The sequence below is a fragment of the Chaetodon auriga genome, chromosome 6 (genome assembly GCF_051107435.1).
Source record: "Chaetodon auriga isolate fChaAug3 chromosome 6, fChaAug3.hap1, whole genome shotgun sequence".
Classification (NCBI taxonomy): domain Eukaryota; kingdom Metazoa; phylum Chordata; class Actinopteri; order Chaetodontiformes; family Chaetodontidae; genus Chaetodon; species Chaetodon auriga.
Window position 1 is genome coordinate 14393994 of NC_135079.1, and position 23360 is coordinate 14417353.

At 41.6% G+C, this 23360-nt stretch overlaps 1 protein-coding gene across 1 annotated transcript in view; it reads left to right on the plus strand.

The window, feature by feature from the left end:
• Positions 1–9664, plus strand: part of sema3d (sema domain, immunoglobulin domain (Ig), short basic domain, secreted, (semaphorin) 3D) — a 30940-nt gene extending 21276 nt beyond the window's left edge. The window contains exons 15-18 of the mRNA XM_076733628.1: positions 192–349; positions 1771–1835; positions 1929–2068; positions 7711–9664. Coding sequence (XP_076589743.1) covers positions 192–349; positions 1771–1835; positions 1929–2068; positions 7711–8163 — 816 coding nt within the window. The 3' untranslated portion in view covers positions 8164–9664. The remainder of the gene's footprint in view (positions 1–191; positions 350–1770; positions 1836–1928; positions 2069–7710) is intronic.
• The last annotated feature ends 13696 nt before the right edge of the window (positions 9665–23360 follow it).

Consider the following 23360-nt stretch of genomic DNA (forward strand, 5'->3'; position numbering starts at 1 on the left):
GACCTTAATTCACACCCTGGGGAAATTTTGATGAAGATTATATGTATAAGGGAAAAAAAAACTTTCTCTATGTGTGTATTTTTTGCACTTCTAACCAAACGAATTTCCTGTACAGATAATAAACTTGAACTTGAAATTGATCTGCATGTCTACCCTCCCTAAAGCAGAGTGTGGTGTGTGTTTCACTGTAGCAACAGCTCTACGTGGGTTCAAGAGCAGGAGTAGCCCAGGTTTCACTCAGCAGATGTCACCTATATGGCCAAGCCTGTGCTGAATGCTGCCTGGCACGAGACCCATACTGCGCCTGGGATGGACACACATGCTCACGATACATCCCTGCGTCCAAGAGGTATGATAGAGATTTACTGAGTTGCAGCCATTCTGTGGCATTATCCAGAGCAGAGCCTGCAGATGCGTACATTCATAGTAAAAATGGAAAATTGTCAAAAAAAAAAAAAGCTTATTTAGAAATTGTTTTCAACTGTTTTGACCCTTTGTTGCCTTACTTCTCCTGTGTGTGTGTGTATGAGTGTGTGTACCCCAGAGTTCATAGTTGTTGCTAAATATGTTTCCTTCCTCCTCCTGTTTCCTTTCAGTTCTTATCTTCTCTTCAGCATTTTTCCATGCCAGAGGGTGTTAGCCCGTTTGAGGCATTGATTAGAGATGCTGTTCCTCAGCTGATTAATGCTACTGTCATTCCACACCTCTGGAGTTTAGTCCTCGAGGTGCAAAAGCATGTGTGTGCATACACTATGTGTGTCTGTGGTTGTTTCTTTTTTCTTTTTGCCCTTGCTTGCACGAAGCAAGGCTTTACAGAATCTATACCCTACAGTTAGAGGTCACACTGCCAGATTATTGGCCAGTGGGGATGCTGTTATGGTTTATGGACTAGTAGAGGCCCTGCTTTTGGTCTCCAGGGCTCCTTGAAAGCTGATCTTCACAGTGTCAGTGAGTACAGGCTATCACACAGGGCTGGCAGGAGGTGGAGGAGGTGAAATCAATACAAACTGAAGGAGCCCAAGTGAGTAACGCCCAGCTAGAGGCCAAAAAAAATTGGATTTTTTAAAAACCATTTCCAGTTTAACATTTATGCAAACGAGGCTATGAATGAGGTGGGGGTAATTTCACTGCTGCTTTCACTCCAGTTTCCCTTGTTTCAAGCATTTAGAAAGTGTCAACATATTGAAACAAGACACAGTAAGGCCCATTTGTGGACTTCAGGAAAATGACATGAATGGAGACCATAGGACTCAATAATAGACAGAATGACTTTCATACGTGTCGACCAGAGAAAGCCACTGAGGGTTAACGGTAACCAGAGGTTATCTTAAGTCACGTTTTCTACATTTATCTTTTTAATTTTCTTTTTTTCTATAAACATTCTGGCTTAATAGAAAAAGCACCGAAAATAGATTTGAATGATATTTTGTTTGGAAAAATATAGTTGCTGGCACAGTCCTGTATCTACTGAGTTTATAACATTAATGTGGCTCTGATGTAGTGGAAAATGGAAATACACAAGTAAAGATGAAGTACCTCAGGATTTGTACTTATGTACAGTACTTGAATAAATCTACATAGTTACATTCCACCACTGCTGACAGTATGGTGCGATATATATGCTGTGTGCTAACTAAAAATAACACATACATATATATATATGGTGTGTTTGTGTTTTGAGTGGTTTTTTTTTATATATATATAAAAAACACTCAAAACACACCACATGACGTGAAATAATCTTGATCTCTTTGTGTATTTATTCTCCAGGCGAGCCAGAAGACAGGACATCAAGCATGGAGACCCTGCCCGTCAGTGCTGGGACACAGAAGACAGTATGTAGAATTCAGCCTCTGTCTGTGTTTGTAACAAAGCCTGTTGTTTTCATTAAAAAAACACGTTTGGATCAGTAACAATTATTTTTTTAGGCCTTGTTCGGGGACGGGTGGAGGAGAGGGTCCTCTTTGGGGTGCAGAACAACTCCACATTCCTCGAGTGTATCCCCAAATCTCAACAGGCCCAGATCCGATGGTACATACAGAGACCTGGATCTGAAGGCAGGGAGGAGGTGAGAGAGTTCGCTCATCCACACACTTCATCCACCCAAACGTAAATTGTCGAGCACCGTCTTTGCTCTCCTCAATTCCGTTTCTTTCTCCGCTCTCTCTGAAGTCACAAGGTGGACCTTGTTTTTGCTTTTCTAGAGTTTACTTTAGGCAACATGAGGAGTCACATTGTTTTCATGCCAGGTCAGGAAGCAGGGAAGTTACAGGGCCACATAACTTTCAGCTCTTACATAAGTACTTCAAAACATCCAAAAACATAATTTTTAACTTCAACCTCACAGACTGTGACGTCTGAGCCTTGAACCCATCTGCATCTGCTAGTGCCATAAATCACACGGCTGCAGGTCCTGCTTATCTTGGTGAAGATCAAAACCATGCTTGGACCCAGAGGATACTGTGTATACAAAGTAGAACACCCAAAAGTCACATCCTTTGTGAAATTATAGGTAATAAGGGACCACTTCAGGATCTCACTAGTTCCTTGAAGAAGGGCATTATTGATGTTTATGGGTGCCTGGGGCTTTCTGAAATTTTCTGCGGCTCTACTGTTTTTGGTGAGGAATGACTTAAACCAGACCCACCAGAGGGAATAGGGTTGCGACATTACCTGTCATATAAAAAATAGGGAGCATGAGTCCATTTTGTTTTTGCCTTTTTGGATTTTCTCAGTAGCCAACCACTTTTCCCTGTAGGCCACCGTAATTTATTCACGCAGGATTATAGATTCTTTCAGTTGTGTTCCTGACAGCAAAATGGATGGATCAGAGTGGTGGATCAGAAATGCACACTAAAGCCTGACAACATACTGACTTCACACAAAGCATTGCTTTAATTGAAACAAGTGATGGATTAGTTGATGAAAGAGTGTAGAAAGTTGCTCTTTTTAAAGTACATTGAATGCCGAATTTCATGCAGTTGTAAAGCAGAAGCTAGAACAGATATAAGCCGCAAATATTTAGTCTTCACTTATAAAACCATAAACACACACAAAAAAATATTTTTTTGTATTTGCTCATTTATGCATGAGATGGTTCTACTTGCACTTGGCAAGTTTTGTTATTTTTCTGTTTCCTCAAAAGACACTGATAAGTCTGAGCCATCGTGGTTTTTTGTGGCACATAGCTTGAAGCCTGGAAAGATAAATTCTTGGCTTGTGTGATTTTGCAAATCCAGCTGCATTGCAAGGTCAGCATAGACCAAAATCACTTTAAAACTCACATCCTGGGAGGCAGGACGGTGGACAGCGGGGGATATACAGGGACAGAGAGGTAATGTGCTTGTATTTGGGGTGTTGAAAGGAACTCGTTGATGATGACACCCATGTCCTGATTGAGAGAACAGAGACCTGCTTACTATTTGCCCTCCCTTCCCCTATCAAAACATACAAACATCCTCCACCCACTGCGAGTGGCTTGCTTACTACTCAACCCACTCACTCCTCCTCTCTCCCCCCACTTCCCGCTAAACTTATTTACTCCCACGACTGGTCCCCTGTCCTCTCTCAGGGGTGAATGTAAACACACTGACAGGTGCAGAGGTCAGTAAAGACCCATGTGGTCCTTTATATCCCTGCATAGCAAAAAGCCCTGTGTTTTCCCCTATGTGTGTGTGTGTCTGTATGTGCGTGTTTCTTTATGATCCCCTACAGCAGAAATCATAACAGAGCGCTCCCTAGGGACAACCATGTGTTTTGAGGTAATGAACACAATGGGGTGTTTTCTGTGTTTGTGTGTCCAGGCATGCAATGATATGTGACCTGTTGAACTCTAGACAAAGTGATGAAGAAGTGAATGCAGGAGTTCTTCCTCCCTCGGGATTGTTATGTGATGGACACAGAAGCTAAACAAATAAAGCAGAACGTGCAGAAAATGATGGATCAACAGCAAGTTTAGTGGTGTTTATAAAGGCAAATGTTGGGAGTGTGTATATAAACATGTCAAGGTGACTGAAATGTAATCTCACTGTCTTTTCTGTTAATGATAAGGAAGAGCGAGCCACCACCTGGCCACTAACTGGTGGTCCAATATATATACATATTGTCATTTTACATTTTTGTCATGTATCGTGATTGAGTGATTACTAAGTTATTATTCATACTCAGCTGAACTTCAGCAAAAACTTCTACAGTCTGTCCAGTCTGTCATAATATATGTAAGATGCTGCTTTAGTGTTGAACGACTGAAGCCAAAAGAAACCAGATGGTGATGATCTGATCTGATTCAAACAATGTTCTGGGGAAAATAACAGAAATATTTAAATGGGTAAACACAGCTTTATCTTACACCAGAATTTTCATAAATAAATAGATGTGATTCTTTGTCACGGCAGCCAGTGAACATCTCAGATCTTTGCAGACACAAGATACCAAAGACAAAAGGAAACTGCAGCAAAATGCTTGGATTTTTTGTAATTACACACAGGGGTGAAAGATATGTTGTTTCTGCTAATGGGCTAATAAATTAACATTTAATGAGCACGTAAGACTGCAAACATGGGTTTTACAGTGAATGGCAAAAGCAGGAAGTAGTCTGAGAGAAATATGTTCTAAATCCTGGCAAGACTGTGTTTGAACACATCTCCTGTCTTAATTGTGCTCACATGTGTTTAGCTATAAAATAAGTGCTTAGCTAGTTCCACTTAGCTTCTTTCTCATGTGTGTTACTGTTAACGATCAAGCACATGATTGATTGTTTTCTTGGCTGAATCCCAGGAATGCTGCTGACAGTCAACACAACGTAAAGCAGTTCAAGCGAACCCCACCAACTGGAGGTCAAAAGAAAACTCTGTGTACTTTTTCAGGTGGTGGAGGAGATTAGTTATGGTATGTTTTCAGAGTGTCTTTGTTTTAGTCATATGACTTGGAAGATATTCAAATAGAAGTCTTGTAATTGATGCTGGTTGACCTTTTTCCTCATCTTTGTATGGAGACATGGCTTCACAGTTGCTGTTGCTTTTAGTCTTTTCAGTATTAGTCACTGTTTTCTCTCATTCTTGCTCATTACCACCTATCGCTAATGTTGTGTTTACTGGCAGCTGGATCCTGTTTAACAAGAATATTAAAACCACACCCCTATGAAACCAAAACAGCCAAAGATTATCATTGTGAACAAAAAAAATTCTGGTTTTCAGATTTATTTATCAGCACAGACGCAGGAGTTACGAACGAGCTGTCTCTTGATTTGATGTGTTCCATCTTGTAGTTGGGTTTGTTGGCGTAGGGTTTCCCTCTTGCGGGACAAGGTGGTCGACCTGCTTTCACAGCTGGACGTGTGGTGTTGGAGCAGGTGATGTGCGAAGTGTCCGGCTCATTTCAACCTCTCACTCGCTGTGCTTTTCTTCCGACTCTGCTTCCTTCTGTCTGTCATCCCTTTTCCACTCCTGTCCCTCAACCTCCCTCATCAGTTTTACCTTAACCTCTCCTCACTTAATCCCTGCCTTCCGTACTCTGTCTGCTTTGTATCTACATGCTTTTCCTGTTATCTCCACTATTTCCCACAGTCTCTACCCTTCTGGGTCTCTCTACACACTTTCTGCCTCCTGATGGGTTTTGATAAAAGCATCTTTGACCAGCTGCTCCTGCACCTGCAGCCCACTCCGATACTCACGATACACTCATACACACACTCCCCTCCTCTTATACCCTCATAAAGGTCAGCTATTAAAGATGTGAGCTGGAAGAGATCCCTCGATCTTTCTCACAGCATGCTTGTGAGTGTGTGTGTGTGTGTGTGTGTGTGTGTGTGTGTGTGTGTGTGTGTGTGTGTGTGTTTGTTGTGTGTATTCACCTCCTGGAGCCTGGAATGCTGGCCCATTAGAAAATTTGTAATAAGAAAAGCATGGATGATGTGAGTTTCATCCATGGTGTTTATTAGAACAAAGCACAGCCTTCCTGTGTGCATGGGAAGTTCTTAACCTGTTACTTAAGCTTTGAAAGCACTTATCCACACTTGTGATTCTTTTGAGTGTTAAAAGGTACGTTTCATTGGGTTGCTCCACATGCACAAACGCTTGTTCACACATACAAATATGCATCCGATTGTCCCCGGGGACACAGAACCCCAACAATACATTCAAAAGCTTTGTTTATTCACATGCCCAGATACACACACACACACACACACACACACATGCACGCACAGGTACACAAATAAAGACAGACCATCTGGGTGAGTTTAAGAGTCTGGCATTGCCATTTAGTCACAGATGCCTTGATTTGGATGGTGGGGGCGGGGGCTTCACAAAATAAACACATAAATAGTACTTGAATTAAAAGAGAATAGAATATATAGAAATATCAGAATCAGATCAGAATCAGAAATATATATATACAAAATATATATACAGATAACTAAACATAAATATATATACTGAGACAAGTGCCATTCAGAGGGAGGAGTTGTACAGTTTGATGGCCACAGGCAGGAATGATTTCCTGTGGCGTTCAGTCTTGCATTTTGGTGCGATGAGTCTCTCACTGAAAGAACTCTTGTGCCTGACAAGCACATCATGAAGTGGTTGTGAGATGTTGTCCGAGATAGTCCGTAGCTTAGTCAGCAAAAATCCCAACGAATCTGCAGAGACTTCACGAGTTACATTTTATGCTTTTCATGCATATCTCATGCATTTTGGCACATCGAACAGGTGTGTCAGGAAATGGGAACATGATAGGAGACTAATGTGGGCAAAGGTCAAGGTCCAGAGAGGCTCTGAGGCCTGTGGGTCTGCCTTGGGCTGGACAACACATCATCAGTGTCAGACTGACCACCACAGAGCTATATAGACATGCACACACACACACACACACACACACACAAGCAACTGAAGTTTATGCCGGGCCCCCTTGTCTAGCTCTCTTATCAGTTGCACCTCTGGGGGGTCGGACAGGCCTGTGGGAGGTAAGCTTTTGAAGCTTCCACACATGCTTGGACACACACACTGGACACGCACACACACACACACACACACACACACACACACACACACACACACACACACGCACACATATGCACACACACTCTATCCTCTGAACAGCTGTATTGTTTTAGGACCTGACAGTAGTTACTCCACCTGATGAATTGTGGTGGATTATAAGCACAAGCACTTCCGTTCACACCTTAACAACAATGGCATGCGCTCTCCCACACACACACACACACACACACACACACACACACACACACACACACGCCCCAAACACCTTTGCTTACGGCTGACACTCATCATGCATCTAAAGATCTCTCCACACCACATAATAACCCCAGGCCCCCTTCTCTGTGGGTGACACTCACCACACCCAATTCAATATGTTTCCTGTTTCAGGGGTCATTACCAAGTTCAATGCACCTTGGATACAAATCAGGTGTGAAAATGTATGTGTGTAAACAGGCTGGCAGGCACCAAGCTGGTGTCATTCTGATGGATTGTTTGGGGGCAGCGAGACACAGAATATCTTCCTGGTTCGTCGTAAAGCACTGAATCTTGATTTATGGAAAAAAAATTGAAAGGGCAATTTAAGAAAGGAATATCACACTTTTTGCATTGTATTGTGTACTAGCTGATTGGCCTAAGGGGAGGCATGTGTGGTCACATGATTTTGTCCTTTGTGATGAAGCTCTTACTGTATATGTTTATTTCTGTGTCCCAGGTCCGGCTGGATGATCGTGTTGTACACACAGATCGAGGTCTCCTGATTCGTTCCCTCCACGCCTCTGATGCTGGCGTGTACGTCTGTGTGGCTCAGGAGCACACACACTTTACCCACACTCTCCTCCGTCTCACGCTCCAACTTGTTACACATGGCCAACTGGATGGGAAGCCTAAGCCCAGTGAAGACCCCGTGGTGGATCTACGCACTGAGTCCCGCCAGCGTTACAAAGACTACCTGAGAGTGATGACCTCTCCCTTCAGCACTCTGGAGGAGTACTGTGATTCGCTGTGGCTGGAGAAGAGGCCGTCAAGGGCACGAGGACGAGGCTTAGGAGCTGGCAAATGGAAACATATCCAGGAAATGAAGAAGAGCAGGAACAGGAGACACCACAGAGAGAGGGAGGACAAGTGGGAAAAACAAGGGAGGGTGGTGAGGACAGCAAAGCAGTGAGGGATGTGGTAAAAAAAACAAAAACATTCAGGGTTATCTGTCTACAGAACTGTAAAATTGCATTGACAGATCAACTCAGAGTTAATGAGGTATGATAGACTAACACTGAAATACACAGTTCAGGAGTTCAAAATAAAATCGATTTCAACAAGCATTCATTTATTAACGATATAGTGAAAATGGTTCAGATTGCTGTGGACACAATCTTACATAGTCATCCATTGACTTCTGTTTCAGCTACATTGCTACAGGGGATTAGCTGACCAAATGAAGGATTGCAACATGACTGGTGTTTCGTACAGCGCTCACTGGCAAACATTACACACTGATGATTAATAGATGCGATCGTTTGATGATACTGAGACATGGTGGAAATAATGAGAGTGGGGACAAACAGTTTGCTTGTGGTGATGACAATGCATTCATGTTGAATGACTGTAAATATTTATAAAACATGTACAGGAGTTACAGCATGTTCACTTTAGTCTTATTATTGATCTATATAAGTATAATGATAATCATGTATTATGTTTGGGTTGACAAAATGACATATTTTTGTACAAGCATTTCACTCGTATATGCTGTAGGTTCCATAGATATTTTCTTTATTTCTATTTTGGAAAGCTATTTAAATAAATTTATCTTGGTGCCTCTGTTACCTGAATTGCTTGCTTATATTCAGTGGAGACAAAATCATTATAGAGGAAATCTATGACTGTGGAAGTGCAGTTTCAGGCACTCTCAGGCAAACAGCAGACAGGTTGAGAAGGGGTTAGGGTTAGTTCAGCTGAGCCTCTCCTGATATAGCAACACAAGTCCCTGTGCACTGTATGCAGATGTCAGAATGATTCAGGACCAGCTGGTCTCTTGTTTAGCGTTAGTGTGTGTGTGCATGAGTGTGTGTAAGAGAGAAAAAGAGTGTCTTCAGGAGAAACCATGCAGAATATAAAAGCTTGTGATCATACTAGCAAAGTTACAGGTTTCATAGAATAGACTTATAAAGCTGTAAAGGCTTTAACCCTGAGCCTGACTGAACAGTATGTTTACACTTACATAATAATGTAGATAACATCATACTCTGTATTGTGCTGACAAAAACATGATAAGGATCTCTCTGTGAAAGACAGTATCAGAGTCATTGGAGTCTTCTGTTTTGAGTCACGTACTGGTGACCAGTGAAATTAGATTTCCAGAGCGGCTGAAATACTGCAGGTATCACAGGGCACATACTGTCCCACCCATACTAATATTAAGATATCAAAAAAACATATTCTTCAATAGCCTTTACTGGTCTCATATAGAGTCCTTCCCATTACGCAACATTTTATTGCTTTAACTTTTGCAGAAACCACCATGCCTCTCATGTCATTATCTTTACTTGCCCTCTGTATGCATACATACATACTGCACGAGGGGCATTCAAGTCTCCCATTTTGTGTTTTTCCACAGTGATTTCTCCCTGTTTCTTCTAACAAAGACAATAAATATTTCAAGCACTTCCTCCTCGTCTATAGTTTATTTATCAGTCAGCGAACAAACAGTCTACATCTCCCCAAAAAGGGAAACAGTGAAGGAACACCAGAAAAGGACTAGAACAGGCTTTAAAACAGTGCTCATCCAGAAACAAAAAACAAAAGCCGCTTTTGTGCATTATCATCAAGATATAATTTGTTGGAGAAGCACAGCAGCAATTGTATAATTTTAGAGTAAAAATCAGTGCTACATCGTGAATGTATGTTAACCAGGTTGCCACACCCGGTTAATAGCACGATTCATCAATGTAAAGGTGGTACCAGACTGTATAGAAGTCAGTGACATAGCAAGAAGTCATTTCTCATGCAGGTAACTTTTCCAGGAATCTCATATTTACATTTACATATGCTTTGACGCAACTGTCCTTTCCTACATAAAACATCCTTTGTTAGATGTTATCTTCCCTCACATAGCACAAGACATAGTTGTGCGTCAGTTGCTCAGCACACTAGTGTGCACAGACTTAACTTGACCTTCACATTTGGCTGGAGAGGAACCAATGAGTGAAGATGACTTGCTGCGATAGACAGGCACACAGAGGCGGTGGGGGGTCAACCGAGAAAACAGAATTCAGGGAAAGAAACCAGATTTTATGGAAAGAAGTGCTTAATTTGATGTGATTGGTGTAATGAGCAAGCAAGTCTGCTCAGGACCCCTGCAGTGGCCTTACAGGATACTCACACAAAGACAAAGGCACATGCACACAGTATACTCCTTTTCCACTGTCCCATTTTAAATGGTTTCCCTGTGTCCAGTGACCCAGGTGGGCATGTCAAGATCAGATACAGTGCATGGGACCGGATTCTTCCCAGCAGGTGGCACAGGTTGGACTCTCTAATTAAATGACATTGTCTGGGCCTGGTTTAAAATGTGTTTTTTTGTTTTTTTTTAAGCTATTTTCGTGTCCTGCTGCATCAGGAATGCAGTGCTGTAATGTCATGTGCTATAAAATATCTGCTCCCCTAAGCAAGAGCTTAGTCAGAGCTTCCATGGCCCTATTATTTTGGATGAAGTATCTGACAACACATAGTGGAGTTTCTTTTTTCAACTGAAATAAAACATGTCAAGTGTCTCTGGTTAAAGAGAGGTTCAAACATCAAAACAAGCCTCAGAAAACTATTACCAAGAGTGCAAGTGTTACTGCTGGCTGGTAGTTGGCACATTACACCAGTAAGCACATGTTTGTGTTGGGTTTATGCAAGTGTGCCCAGGTGCAAGAATTTAAAGCCAAGCTGTTTTCCAATAAACACCGTCCCACAGCTCTATTCCAGAATCAAGATATCAAACACCGTGACAGGAAGACGAGAGGGAGAGAAAAAAGGAGATGAGAACGGAATTGAGGTGTCAGACTACAGAGGTGTCTCTGGTTCTATATTACAGGGTATTTACAGCTGTGCAGATGTGTGTGTTTGTCAGGTGTTGACACTGAACCTCTGGGCCCGGGTGCAGACAGCCAAGTGTTGCATGGGAGTTGTTGGGCTGGGCGATATTGATGGTCGCCTGAGGGTTTCGGCAGGTAAGAGGTATGTGTGTATGAGCCAGAAACAGTTGTTCCCTAAGAGTAATGACTACCTGTGCTCCCTCTGCCTGATTTACGGACGTCCATGATCTCTCCTCACTCCGGGATTTGTGGCAGGACAGGCAGGATGCAGTGAATATCTTAACCACACCCTATGATAGATGGTTTCATTTGCTGTGTAAAGAGCTGCTTTGAAAATCCATGTAAATGAGATGTCTCCTCTGAATGCTCCTTGTCCCGTCGCTCTCCCCTGCTGTGGCAAATCCTTTGTAGATGTGGCATGCGACTGAATCGGGACGTGAATCTGAATCCAAGTGTTGGCCGTGCAGTCGTCACTGCTGATTGGATATCGGATGTCATTTGGCGCTGTGCATCCGAGCATATCTGCTTTCACAGGGGTTTTGATCATGCCCATGTTTTTCTCATTAGGGGTCCGGGGTCACGAAAGAGGCTGTCAGGCTCAGACATCTCTGGTATCAAAGTACCAGAATTTAGGGAATAGTGCTTTTTCAAAGTGGCAAGTTCAAAAGCCATATTCACTGTACTCATGTGTTTTGTATATAACCAGATATAAAACATATGTAAATGAACTCATACAGCTCAAACTTGTGTCTGTGACAGTTTACGGTAGTTGGTCTGGCCTGTGGTCGTAAAATTCAGTTTAGTCTTTCCCTACAGGGACATGGGAAGTTTCTCATTTCATGTGGCATGGAAATGTCAGTCACACAAACCTCGTGAGACATTATCAAGCATGAGAAAACTTTCTGATTATATAACCACTGAATATGTGTTTCTGAAGTCTATAAAGGCATTCATTGTGATGGCAGGCTGCTGCCAATATGACTGTGTTTGGTAACAGCTGTGAAATCAATTCCTAATTGCCTCTAAGGATCAAGGATCAGTCAGTAAATAATTTTATTATCCTTGATGGAATAAATATAACTTTTAGTAACTTTAATAACTCAAAAAAATCTTTAACTTGTTAGTGACACAGCAAAAGAAATGTGTAACTTATTTCTGATATTTTATGTATAAACTATGGAACTGCAAAGGGAAAGATAATGTGATTACATGCAAAGCAGTTTGAAATGTCAATTTTGAAAGAAAACTATTCAAAATTTCACCCTAATTTTTTTAAATAATGTCCTTCATCACCATAATTACTTATGGAGGTGGTCGTTTACACATCCCCCATGCTGCAGACACGTTAAAAGGATTTTAGAGTAGCAGACCTGGACATGCTGTGATCAGGTTTCCAGTCCTGTATGCCTGATTAGATTAATTAAATATAAGGTTTGTTTTGCTCTCTTTAGAGAAGAAGTTAATTAAAATGGGCTCCTTTTTAGAGCTCAGTCTGAAGTCATATGATCTGGGGACATGGGGATTGCTCTCCCCTATTTTTTTCAGCCCTTCCTCCCCAGAAAAATCGCCATTGTAGGTTGTCTGTGCAAGTAGATTATTATGACCTGTAATAATTATGATGGGAGGAAAGGATGGAGTCAGGTTACGTAGTAGGAAGAGCAAAAAAGTCCACACATAGCAGAGGGTGGGGTGGATACATGGGCCAAGCAGGAGGCTGCTGGTTGTGCGCTGTATGAAACTGTAAGTCAGCATTGACTTTTTTAACTTGTTTAACCTACTTAAATTATGTAATGTATTTATTTTTTACTATTTTTAATCCGAACATTGATCTTTTCCTAAACCTAACCAAGGAGTTTTGTTGCTCAAACTTTGCCAAGTAGTTTTGGTTTCTAAACTGAACCAAGTCATTTTTGTTCCCCAAAACTACTGGGATGGTACAATGCATAAATTTGACTGATGGTTGTCTAGCTCTACCGTCACGCATGGAGGAGTAAGTACTGTGGTTTGTCAAGCACTCTGTTGCTCTTGTCCAGGTGGGCAGGTTTACATAAGGTCTGTTGGCTACCAATGTTCCACAGGTGAACTTTGAATTTTCCTCAATAACCTTTTCTGGCCTTTTCCTTTTCTCTCATCACTTCTCTCTGTTTCCATAGTAACTTTGGTGTTTTCCATGCGTCTGTATAGGTTCATCTCTAAGGCATGATCATAAAGACGTTGGTTTTGGCGGGGAAAGAGGAAAAGCCCCATAAGACTCAAAAGAAATCCTAAGTGAGGGTAAAGAGAGAGTGGACAAAGTGCTGTGCATGATTAGCAACAATGTATGTGGCTGTCCCATGCCCGCCGTGTACTGTGGAAACCCAAGCCCACAAGAGGGTACCTTGGGCCATGAAGGTTAATGAGCTCAGTAAACACGGAAATCTTCCAGAACATTGTGGGCCAGGGAGGATTTTCAGCTATTTTCCATACCATGAAGAAAGTACTCACATTTCAGGCTGGATTTTGAAGATCAGCATACAAACAGCCCCCCTAATTTTCTCAAAATACCCCCTCCAAACAGCTGTGGGTTACCTTGTTTTCCAGTCCAGTTGAACGTGTAATGAATTTCACACCGTCAAACTATAGATGTAGTATATAGCAAATTTCAGTGGATACACATTCCTGCATTATGTTGTAGCGCACTTTCATGCTGTGCTGATCTAACTTTGATCCACAAGGTTCACATTTAGATGTGAAAATATACATGACTAGATATGACTGACTATTACCTATTATCATTAGCCCCCTTCAAAATAATCCAAAGTGTTGGGTTGTGTCTTGTGTTTGGTCAGCATTGGAGCATAACTTGGTGTATTAAAATCACTCCGTGGATATGAAGGAATGTATTTCCCAAATGGGTGCTTTGTCTATGTCAGTTTTAAATTGTTTTTACACTCTGCACAGAAAGAGGACATCTTTAACTTGATCAAAGATATGTTGGTGCAGCGTACAAAACTTGTATTAAATTTGAACAAATATTCCACAGACAGGCCATTAAATTTGTGAGTCTCTCCACAGGAGCCTCGAATGATCACGAGTTGATTATTTCTGGAGATAACAAGGCGCTCATCCTTGTGATAATGTGTTGATTTGTCACATCATCTCAAAAAAATAACAGGCCGAGTTCTCGAGATAACAGGACAATCCGCCCGTTATCAGGAGAAAACAAAAGGCGCTTTCTTCTTATGACTTTAAATGTTTATCAGAGATCAGGATGCCAGCATGTATCAAAAGAATCTTGACAATTGTAGCAACTGATATAAGCATAAAGTGTCAGATCAAGAGGTATCCATAATTGATCAAAGCATCAGACTACTTCAATGTGACTTATTTATAATCATACAGTACTTTATTATAGCATTCAAACACCCACACAGCACGTGTGTAGTTTCTTTTGCAGTTCCCCTCTGCTAATGAAAATTCTTTGTTTGTAGCCTCCTGGACAGTAAATACTGCTTGAAGTTAACCGCTGTAGTATGTAACCCTATCCCCCACAATAATTAACCATAATGTAAATGCCAACATTCTTCCACATTCTTAAAACAAATGGTAAAAGGTCAAATGATTTGCTTTGAAACTCCCAAGCCCACTCAACAGAGCAGTATGTGTGTGTGTGTGTGTGTGTGTGTGTGTGTGTGTGTGTGTGTGTGTGTGTGTGTGTGTGTGTGTGTGTCATGGTCCACTCTTATGAATGTCATGAATTTGTTTTCTCATGAATAATAATCTTGTTATCCCAAGAAACCGGCCTTTTGTTTTGTTGAGATAACGAGATAAATTAACTTGTGATCTGGAGATAATGGCATTGCAAAAAAAAAAAAAAAATTGCAAGCACGCCTTTTCTTGACTTTTAATGCTTGCTTTTCCACAGCAGACTAATGGTCTCCTCTTTCTCAAAACATTACAAACTAAATTTTCCGCCCTATTCTCAGACAGTTTATCCATTTTCGTACAATAGAAATGAAAGCAACATGCAGCAAATTAAGACAAGAGCGGTTATTAAACCTTAAATAAAAGCAATCCTCAGCAACGTAATAAACATCAAAACTCGATCAACACATGACCATAAGGAACAATAAAACAATGATAACAAATAAAGCAACATGTTCATATTTGAGAATCTGCACACTAAGAAGGTGGCTGATAGATATCACAGGTATCTGTGCTCATTAAACAATTCAGACTTTATTCATAGAGTCATGTGGACACATTCAGGGTTGCATTTATCTGATACTTAACAAATTAACATCATATTGCTTATGTGTCTTCACCAGCTTCATACAATTTACTCCCACAACACTCACTTTAATTACAGTAATAAAGTAGCATCACCATCCTCCCCTGATCCTCACGAGAGAGGAACAAGCCAAGAAAGTAACACAAACTATAATAATAGCTCTTACACACTGTTGTGAACATGATGAGGGTTGACAGAGATGGCATTTCCATTAGTAATTACTTCACCGGTCTGCAATTTGAATCTAATCATTTTGAACAATTTACACAAGCTCTGTTAAAAATATCTGAGGACAATGAATGGCACTGACTGTGTCTGCTGATGGACAGATTATACTGCTGTTTCACAGTTTAGACTGTGGACGTGGAGTCTGAAGGGAGCAGAACTGTAGATAGAGACAGGGTGATTCATACATCTGCAGACAATGCTTTTAAATTACACAGTTAATTTAATATACTTAATGAATTGGCATATTCAGTTGAATGTCTACGTCAGCATAAGCCTTATTGCATTTGGGATTACAGTGTGTTGATATAACTTAGTGCATGCGTGTATTTGCAAAACCAGAACAACGCACATCCCTAATGGTATGTGTTTTGGTATGAGTATGTGTGTTTGCATGTCTGTGTGTGTGTGTGTGTCTCATGTTGCTGCTGGCATCCACAGATCCCAGGGGCGAACACCGTGTGCGTATCCATGACATGGATATGGCTTTCAGTTCAGTTTGATGCCACACCTCATTGACCTTTAGCCTTTCAATTGGTTTTTCCAATTGGTCACATATCTTTACTTTTTCCTTGCTTTGCTCTGCAGCCGCGTGGACTGCACTAATCTCATTTGGAAAATATTTCCCTGATTCATATAGCAGATATCAGCTGTAAGGAAAGGAATACCACACCACCATACATAATACATACAACACATTACTTGTGATTGGTCCCTACATCAGATGGGCTGTAAAAATTGACTTGACTGGAACTGACCACCATAAATTTGGCAGATGGGAACAGATGGACAGACCAGCTATCTATCTATCTATCTATCTATCTATCTATAGGACACAGAGATATTGGCACTGAAAAGGATGCAGAGATAAAAAGTGTGAGGTCTTCATCATATTGATCTGAGACACTGAGTAGGATACCTGGCAAGTGGTCAGGACAATCAGATGTTAGGGTGAGGAGAGGCAGAGGGAGGATGCAGCGGTGGGACAGAGAGGTGAGAGAAAAAAGTGGATACTTAAATGGGATTAGTATCCCTCTACAGACTGATGGCATGCGATGGCATCTCTTCCTTCTTTAGTCATACCACATCACATCATACCACCGAGGATTTGGCGGCTGAAACCGAACACCCTGCAACACTGCCCTCAGACTCGACTCCCTCTGCTTGACCCCAGGGTGAGAAAAATTCCTCCTCCTTTTGAAAGCCTATTTGTTATGCATTATAGCCAATAACAATAGGTTTGAAAGGTGAATTTTCCCTGACCTGCTCAGACTTTTGCCTGTTGGGGTCACTAATTCACTTGTTCATTCAGGAACAGTGTTTGAGAGTGCTGTGCAAAGCAGTCTGTGTCATGCAGTTTTGGTGGACTTTTCTCTGTTAAAGCAGCCTTTTCCTGTGCTTTTCTTCCTGATTTTCATTGACGATTAACTGTGTTTCTTGTATGTTTATTGACATTGATTGTGATTCCTTCACTACTTACACTGCACTATGGCATGAAGCAACAGCATTTCACTGGGTTTTGTATTTCTAGAATGAGGTTATGCACAAGGAACAATATCACAAATATTTGGCAAGCACTGCAATACACTACATTACAGTGCCAAGACGCTGCCAAAACCTGATTTCATGCTTTTATTTCTGGTGCTCGAAAATTAAGTTATTTTGACTTATTTATATTTAGTTGAGGGACCAAAGTGCATGCATATCTATCTGCACTGTATCGGTCTGGATGCGCCTGGATGGACTTGGTGCAAATATTGTCCCCTTTAACAGCCTCAGTTAAATCTGTTTTGTTTCACCCTTTACAGTTATCAACTGCAGTAATGACAGTGGCAATGAGATAAACAGATCTTCACATTTCTAAAAATATAACAAATCACGCAACAAGATGTGATAGAGTGCTAGTGGTGGCTAAGAGAAGAGGGATTTCAGCTGTGTAACCCAGGAAAGGCATCATAGCCCTGTTTAACACATTAACAAACAAGGTGGCGTAAGAGACTCCAGAGTGCTTTTAAGACTGCATGTGTGTTTCCGTGTGTGTGCATGCTTGGTATGTTCTAAGTATTTTCCAGAGGTGTGAATGGTGATGAGTTGCCAGCATCGGGAGATCAAAAGCTTAGATGAAATGTTTGTCACTATAACAGCTGCAGCACTGTGGATTTCCACTTGATACTTTGAAGCACAGTGGAGACTGCTGGCAAACTCTGTACTTATGTCTCTGCTAAATGAACAGGAAGAAACTGTTTTCCTTTAACTCAAAACATTTGCAGAACTTATTAAGACATTTCTGCATGTTTACCTTGGTTCGACTCTTCCATTTTACAAGGTCCACATTGGCGATTTTGCAAACAATCTGTTGTTCTTTTGCAACAACACACACAATGTTCCTCTCTGTTTTCCTGTGGATAACTTCCAAACAGAACTGTTTTATTAAGACCAAGGGGTATTTGATATAAATCCCCAGGTGCCAAGCCAAATTCACAACAACGTTACATAAGACCAAATCTGGGCAAAGTTTACTTCCGGATAAAGCAATAAAAGAGGAGGACGACAGTAACAGGCTGAATAATAACACAAACCTGACTATTAACCTCAGAAGGCAGATTTGCAGTGACCTTAAGAGCTTCTAACCCCACTGCAGGCAAAGTGCAACATCATCACCGGACTAAGATATTTATAGAAGGACATTTGACGTGTCACATTTCTATTTACGATTGCTAACAAGACTCGATGCTGGCACCCTGGCAAAAAAACAACAGCACAGCAGTGCAAAGGCAGTAAGTATTGGAATTGTCAGTAATAACCAGTTTCAGCTGAAAAGATGAATGGAAGGGCCATGCTCCTATTGAGTGAAAATTCCTTTTCAGATTTGGGACCATTCAGACGTCCCAGTAATGAATGCCAGTCATCAGCAGCCTAGCAGTCCAGTTAGCCTGGCCTATTGTGTACAGCTGGAAATGAAAAATGACATCCACGGCTCTACATCCCATACATTGCTTCATCATTCATAAAACTGATGTCATGGCCCGGCGATCACAGCAGGTCTTCACATGGCTTCCTTGTATTTTAAACTGATTTGTATGACGGATGATTCAGTGCTTTCATAAAGGAGAAGCTGCCTGTGCCTCTTCGACTGTGATAAGCACCCGTCTTCTAGCATTTGTCTTAATGAGGCCATTCTACATTCATTGCTGGCTAATTACTTTCCTTAATCATCACCAGACACATGGTAGTCTATTATGCTTATTATTTATGGTAGACTGTAAAATGGACTGTGTTTTTTACATTTTATGGAGTTTCTTTCTTTCTTTCTTTCTTTCTTTCTTTCTTTCTTTCTTTCTTTCTTTCTTTCTTCCTTCCCTCCTTCCTTCCTTCCTTCCTTCCTTCCTTCTGTCCTTCCTTTCCTCCCTCCTTCCTTCCTTCCTTCCTTCCTTCCTTCCTGCCTGCCTGTGGTTTTGGTAACCTTACCCATATGGCTTGGTCTTTGATGTCTTTCCCAAATCCATGTGCATGTTGGTTGTCATGTTGCTTCATGGCAGGCACATTCCTGTCTTCCAGCATGGGGGCCTCCCAACACACACACACACACACACACACACACACACACACACACACACACACACACACACACACACACACACACACAGGCAGTGTCTCAGTCAAATCAAAAAGGAAATATTCTGTCCCATATGTCTCACATGTAAACATGTCAATACTGGTGAAATATGATTTGCATTTAAGAAAAAATGTGAAATCCCACTGTTGTCACAATCACTCTGGCCACAGATATTAGTCTTTCATTCAGTCTCCCAGCTGAATCAGACAGTCGAATGATCAGCAGATGCACACCTTAACCTTTATCCCAACACCAACTCCTTTCTGCTTGCATACAGAGAGGTACTGAGGCACCAGTTTTGGCAAGCATGAAGGGCACTGCTATCATCAGGACAGAGGATGTTCAGTAGCCTTCTACAAGTGACAGATGACTGCACTCACTGCCACCTTGAGCCATGCTTAAAGTTGAAATATGTGAGAGAATAAGCAGAGCATATATTTCACACTAGACAGGGAGGTCACATCCAACTTGCTATGAATTTTATGGTGGATCAGATTCCTACTCGCTAGATATACAGTGTGTGTGTGTGTGTGTGTGTGTGTGTGTGTTACCTAGATAGAGAGAAAGGGCGAGAGATGAAATAAAAGTCACAATCAACTTGATAAATGGTATCACATGGTATAACATTCTCAGCGGAAAGTGTCATTTCATAAGATTCATGAGTCTCAGTCCTTCCAGCTGTTCAGGTCTGCACGCTGCATTCAAGGCTCAACTATTGCTGTCGGTGGTGTCTGATATCTATCTTGGGAGTGCTTGACAGTTTAAAAGACTCTGGACTTGAACTTCATTGAAGTGTACTTTTTGCCTCATTAATAGAAGAGCATTTATTACTGTTTGTACTGTAATCACATCACTGAAGACACTTGTGAATTCTCTCTTAAACAAATGTGGCATTTTTCAAAGGGAAAGTGTCATAGAAAATCATATTAATGTGTAATATAAAAGACAAACTATTTAATGGTGGAGGGATAATTTTTAACAACTGGTAATTTGGCTTGATCATATTTTATAGACACAAATGTGCTCAGCACCCTTTGCTGCCTTTGTTTATGCAAAGTGTATGCTAATGGACATTCGTTCTTGTGTGTGACTGTGTGAGTGTGTCTGTATATGAAAGAGTGCAAGAGAGAGATAAAGAGAGGGAGATTGATCACAGAGAGATATTACTCCCCTGTGAGTGTTGTAAGGGCAGCACTATTATGCAGATGAGGGTGTTAAATGTGGTTGGACACCACCCAGCATGTCATTAAATATATAATAGCAGTGGGACCTTAATGTTAGGCTGCTATTTCAATGGGCTCCATCTTTCCCCGTTGTGCGTTGAACCACCATTAACCACCTGGCAGAGCCTCTCGGCCGCTGACAGCTAATTTTTTTTTTTTATATATCTCTCATTCTTCTCACTGTTTTTTCCTCATCCTCTTGTTCTCTTTGCTCTTTTCCTCAAATCTGGATTTTTTTTTCTGCCTCAGTATGCTCTCTCTCTCTCTCTCTCTCTCTCTCCCTGTCTGTCTGTCTTGCATTCAAACCCAAAAATTACCTCTGGCTCATCCTGTTATGCCATTGGGCAGCTAGTGTAGATGGCCTACATATAGCCATCCATACCTGTTTGTAATGATGAGCTCAGACTACTACAGTGAAACCCATTACCCCAATTACCCAATTATCTAAAATGATGGATGATTATCAGACATCATTACCAATACTGCTGTAGCACCACCTCTAGAGTAGCTGTTTTTCTGGTCTGAATATGGCTATTCATGTCTCTATTTTCTTAGTGTCAACACACACACACACACACACACACACACACACACACACACATATGTATTTGGTCCTTGGTCGGCTGTCATACACCTATTTTGTGACAGGTCATTCAGTGCAGTATTTCCTTTTCTGAACGATTCAGGGATCCTGGATGAGGCTCTCGTATTCGATGGCAAAGGAAACAGAGCTGTTAGTGCAGGGTCACAACCTCTCAGCTGACATGTGAGAGGGTTGTGTGTGTGTTTGAGACATGTGAGGAGCCCAGATTACACTGTTCAATATCAAGTGATATGTTGTTTTTGTAGCCCCTCTGCCTCTCCCTGTCCATCCATCTGTCCACCAAACCAGGGCCCAACAACGCTCAACAAACAGGGCTCTGTCAGGCCTTCAGAGAAATAAAAATTCTTTTGAAATGACAGCAGTAACCCAGCAGTGATACAGATTGCGTTTCTGTCCTTTAATCAGCGATAATAGCCCTAGGTCCTCATGAGTCTAAAGTCAAGAATGTGCCTAAGCTCCCCGGCAATCCTACTTCCTGATGATTGTCCATCTCCTCCTCCTGTTCCCTCCTCCTCGTCTTCATCTTCTCCACCCACCTCCTACAATTCATGGCATCACACTCAGTGATGATGGACATCTCAAGCACAGACCACTGTTTACTCAGTCTAAAAATAAGAGGTTAGGCTCCAAACGTCATAACTCGTGCATGCCTGACATATAAGGTGCAGCAGCAGCTTGCATTTCTGTGTGTGCGTGTATGTTTCTCTTTGAAAGGTTGAAGGGCTCAACCTATCTATGCAGGTAAAAGAGATGTCTAATGAAGGACGAAGGCTCCTGTGTCTACTAGTCATCTCCCATGTGGCATGGTGTCACTTGCCCCCCTCTTCTCCCCACTCACCCCCTCTCTCCCCCCGAGTGGTGGTAATACAGCCAGGACTATTCTTAGCTTCTGTGTCAAGCCTGTCTCTGGGGAGCAGTCGAGGGGTCTCTGTTACATGACACACATACACACACACACACACACACACACATGCACACAGGTGTCTTCAGACATCTTTATTTGATCTTTATTAAGCACTGTAAGTCTAAAAGCAATTTGAGGAACAGCCCTCTAAGTATGAGATCATGTTCCACCACAACTGAAAATTCAGTTAATTGAGTGGTATGCAGATTGGGTTGCATCAGCAGGACGCCTGCAGTTGACATGTCACTGCTTATGGCTTCATCCATGGTACAATCACAAGAGCTAGGGTATTTATGTACTGTAATTTTAAGTTTTGCAAGTATGACTTTTCATACAGATGGCTGACACAGATATTAGTAGCTCTATATTTTGGATGAGGAGTAAAAATGTTGTATTATGTAAATTAATTTTATTCTAAAAGTTTTAGTAACCTGTGTTTTCCATGCAGCCCTCATATCTAGCATTGGAAAACAAAAGACCAGTTTCACTGTTTTAACTTAGAAATTATACTCGGTGCTGTTGCAGAGGAAAAGTAAAGTTCATCTGCAGCTTTACAGAGAGCTGCCCCAGGGTGACTCTGCATGTGACACATCAACACAAAAACTGATGCTACTGCCCCTTTTTTCAACCTTGGTAACTCTAGCCTCTCCTTGATAGCTTGATGGCGGTAACTCAATCCTCCTTTTAGATGTGTGCGGCTTTAATCTACTTTCTATGACAAATATATTACTCCCTTCGCACACTTCGTGAAAATAACCCTGTCTGTGTTCATTAGTGAGACGTTACCACCTGGCTTTTGGTGGCAGTTGTGAGGGTGTGTGTGTGTGTGTGTGTGTGGGTTCACATGTCCGGATCAGGAGTACAGTTGAGACTTCCCTCTCATGTAAATCCTGAGGTAAGTGTCTCGAGCACGCAGCACTTCATAACAAGGGCATTGCCTTACGGACCACACGTAAGATCGCACCCAGCTAACGCCTCACAGAGGGTAGAAAATCCTGTCAGTGTGTCTCTGTGTGTGGCAGAGGAAGGGACATAAAGACGAAGGTCTGGGTTAGTCCTCAGTACAGCTGTCCTGCCCGGGGTGAGGGCCAAGTAATTCTGCACTCGTCCAGTCAACTTCACACACATTACACACATGAACACCCACAAATACTGCACTCTCTGTGCAACAGTTTCTCGTGAAAGGTTGTTTTAAATAATTTCACTTTGATAGTGAATCTTTGGTGGAACGTAAAAGGAACGTACTGTATGCGCCTTGATTGAGGATATTGTGACATTTTGTAACGCAATTCAGCATTAAACAGTGTGATTGTAGAAACAAAGCAAAGGTTAGTTTGAAAATAAATGTCTCCAACAACATTTCACGCTTCAAATTGCAATGTTCCTTAATTTAAGTGTTAGCCAGTAACTTTCAACAGAATCACAGATGGAACAGTTTGTC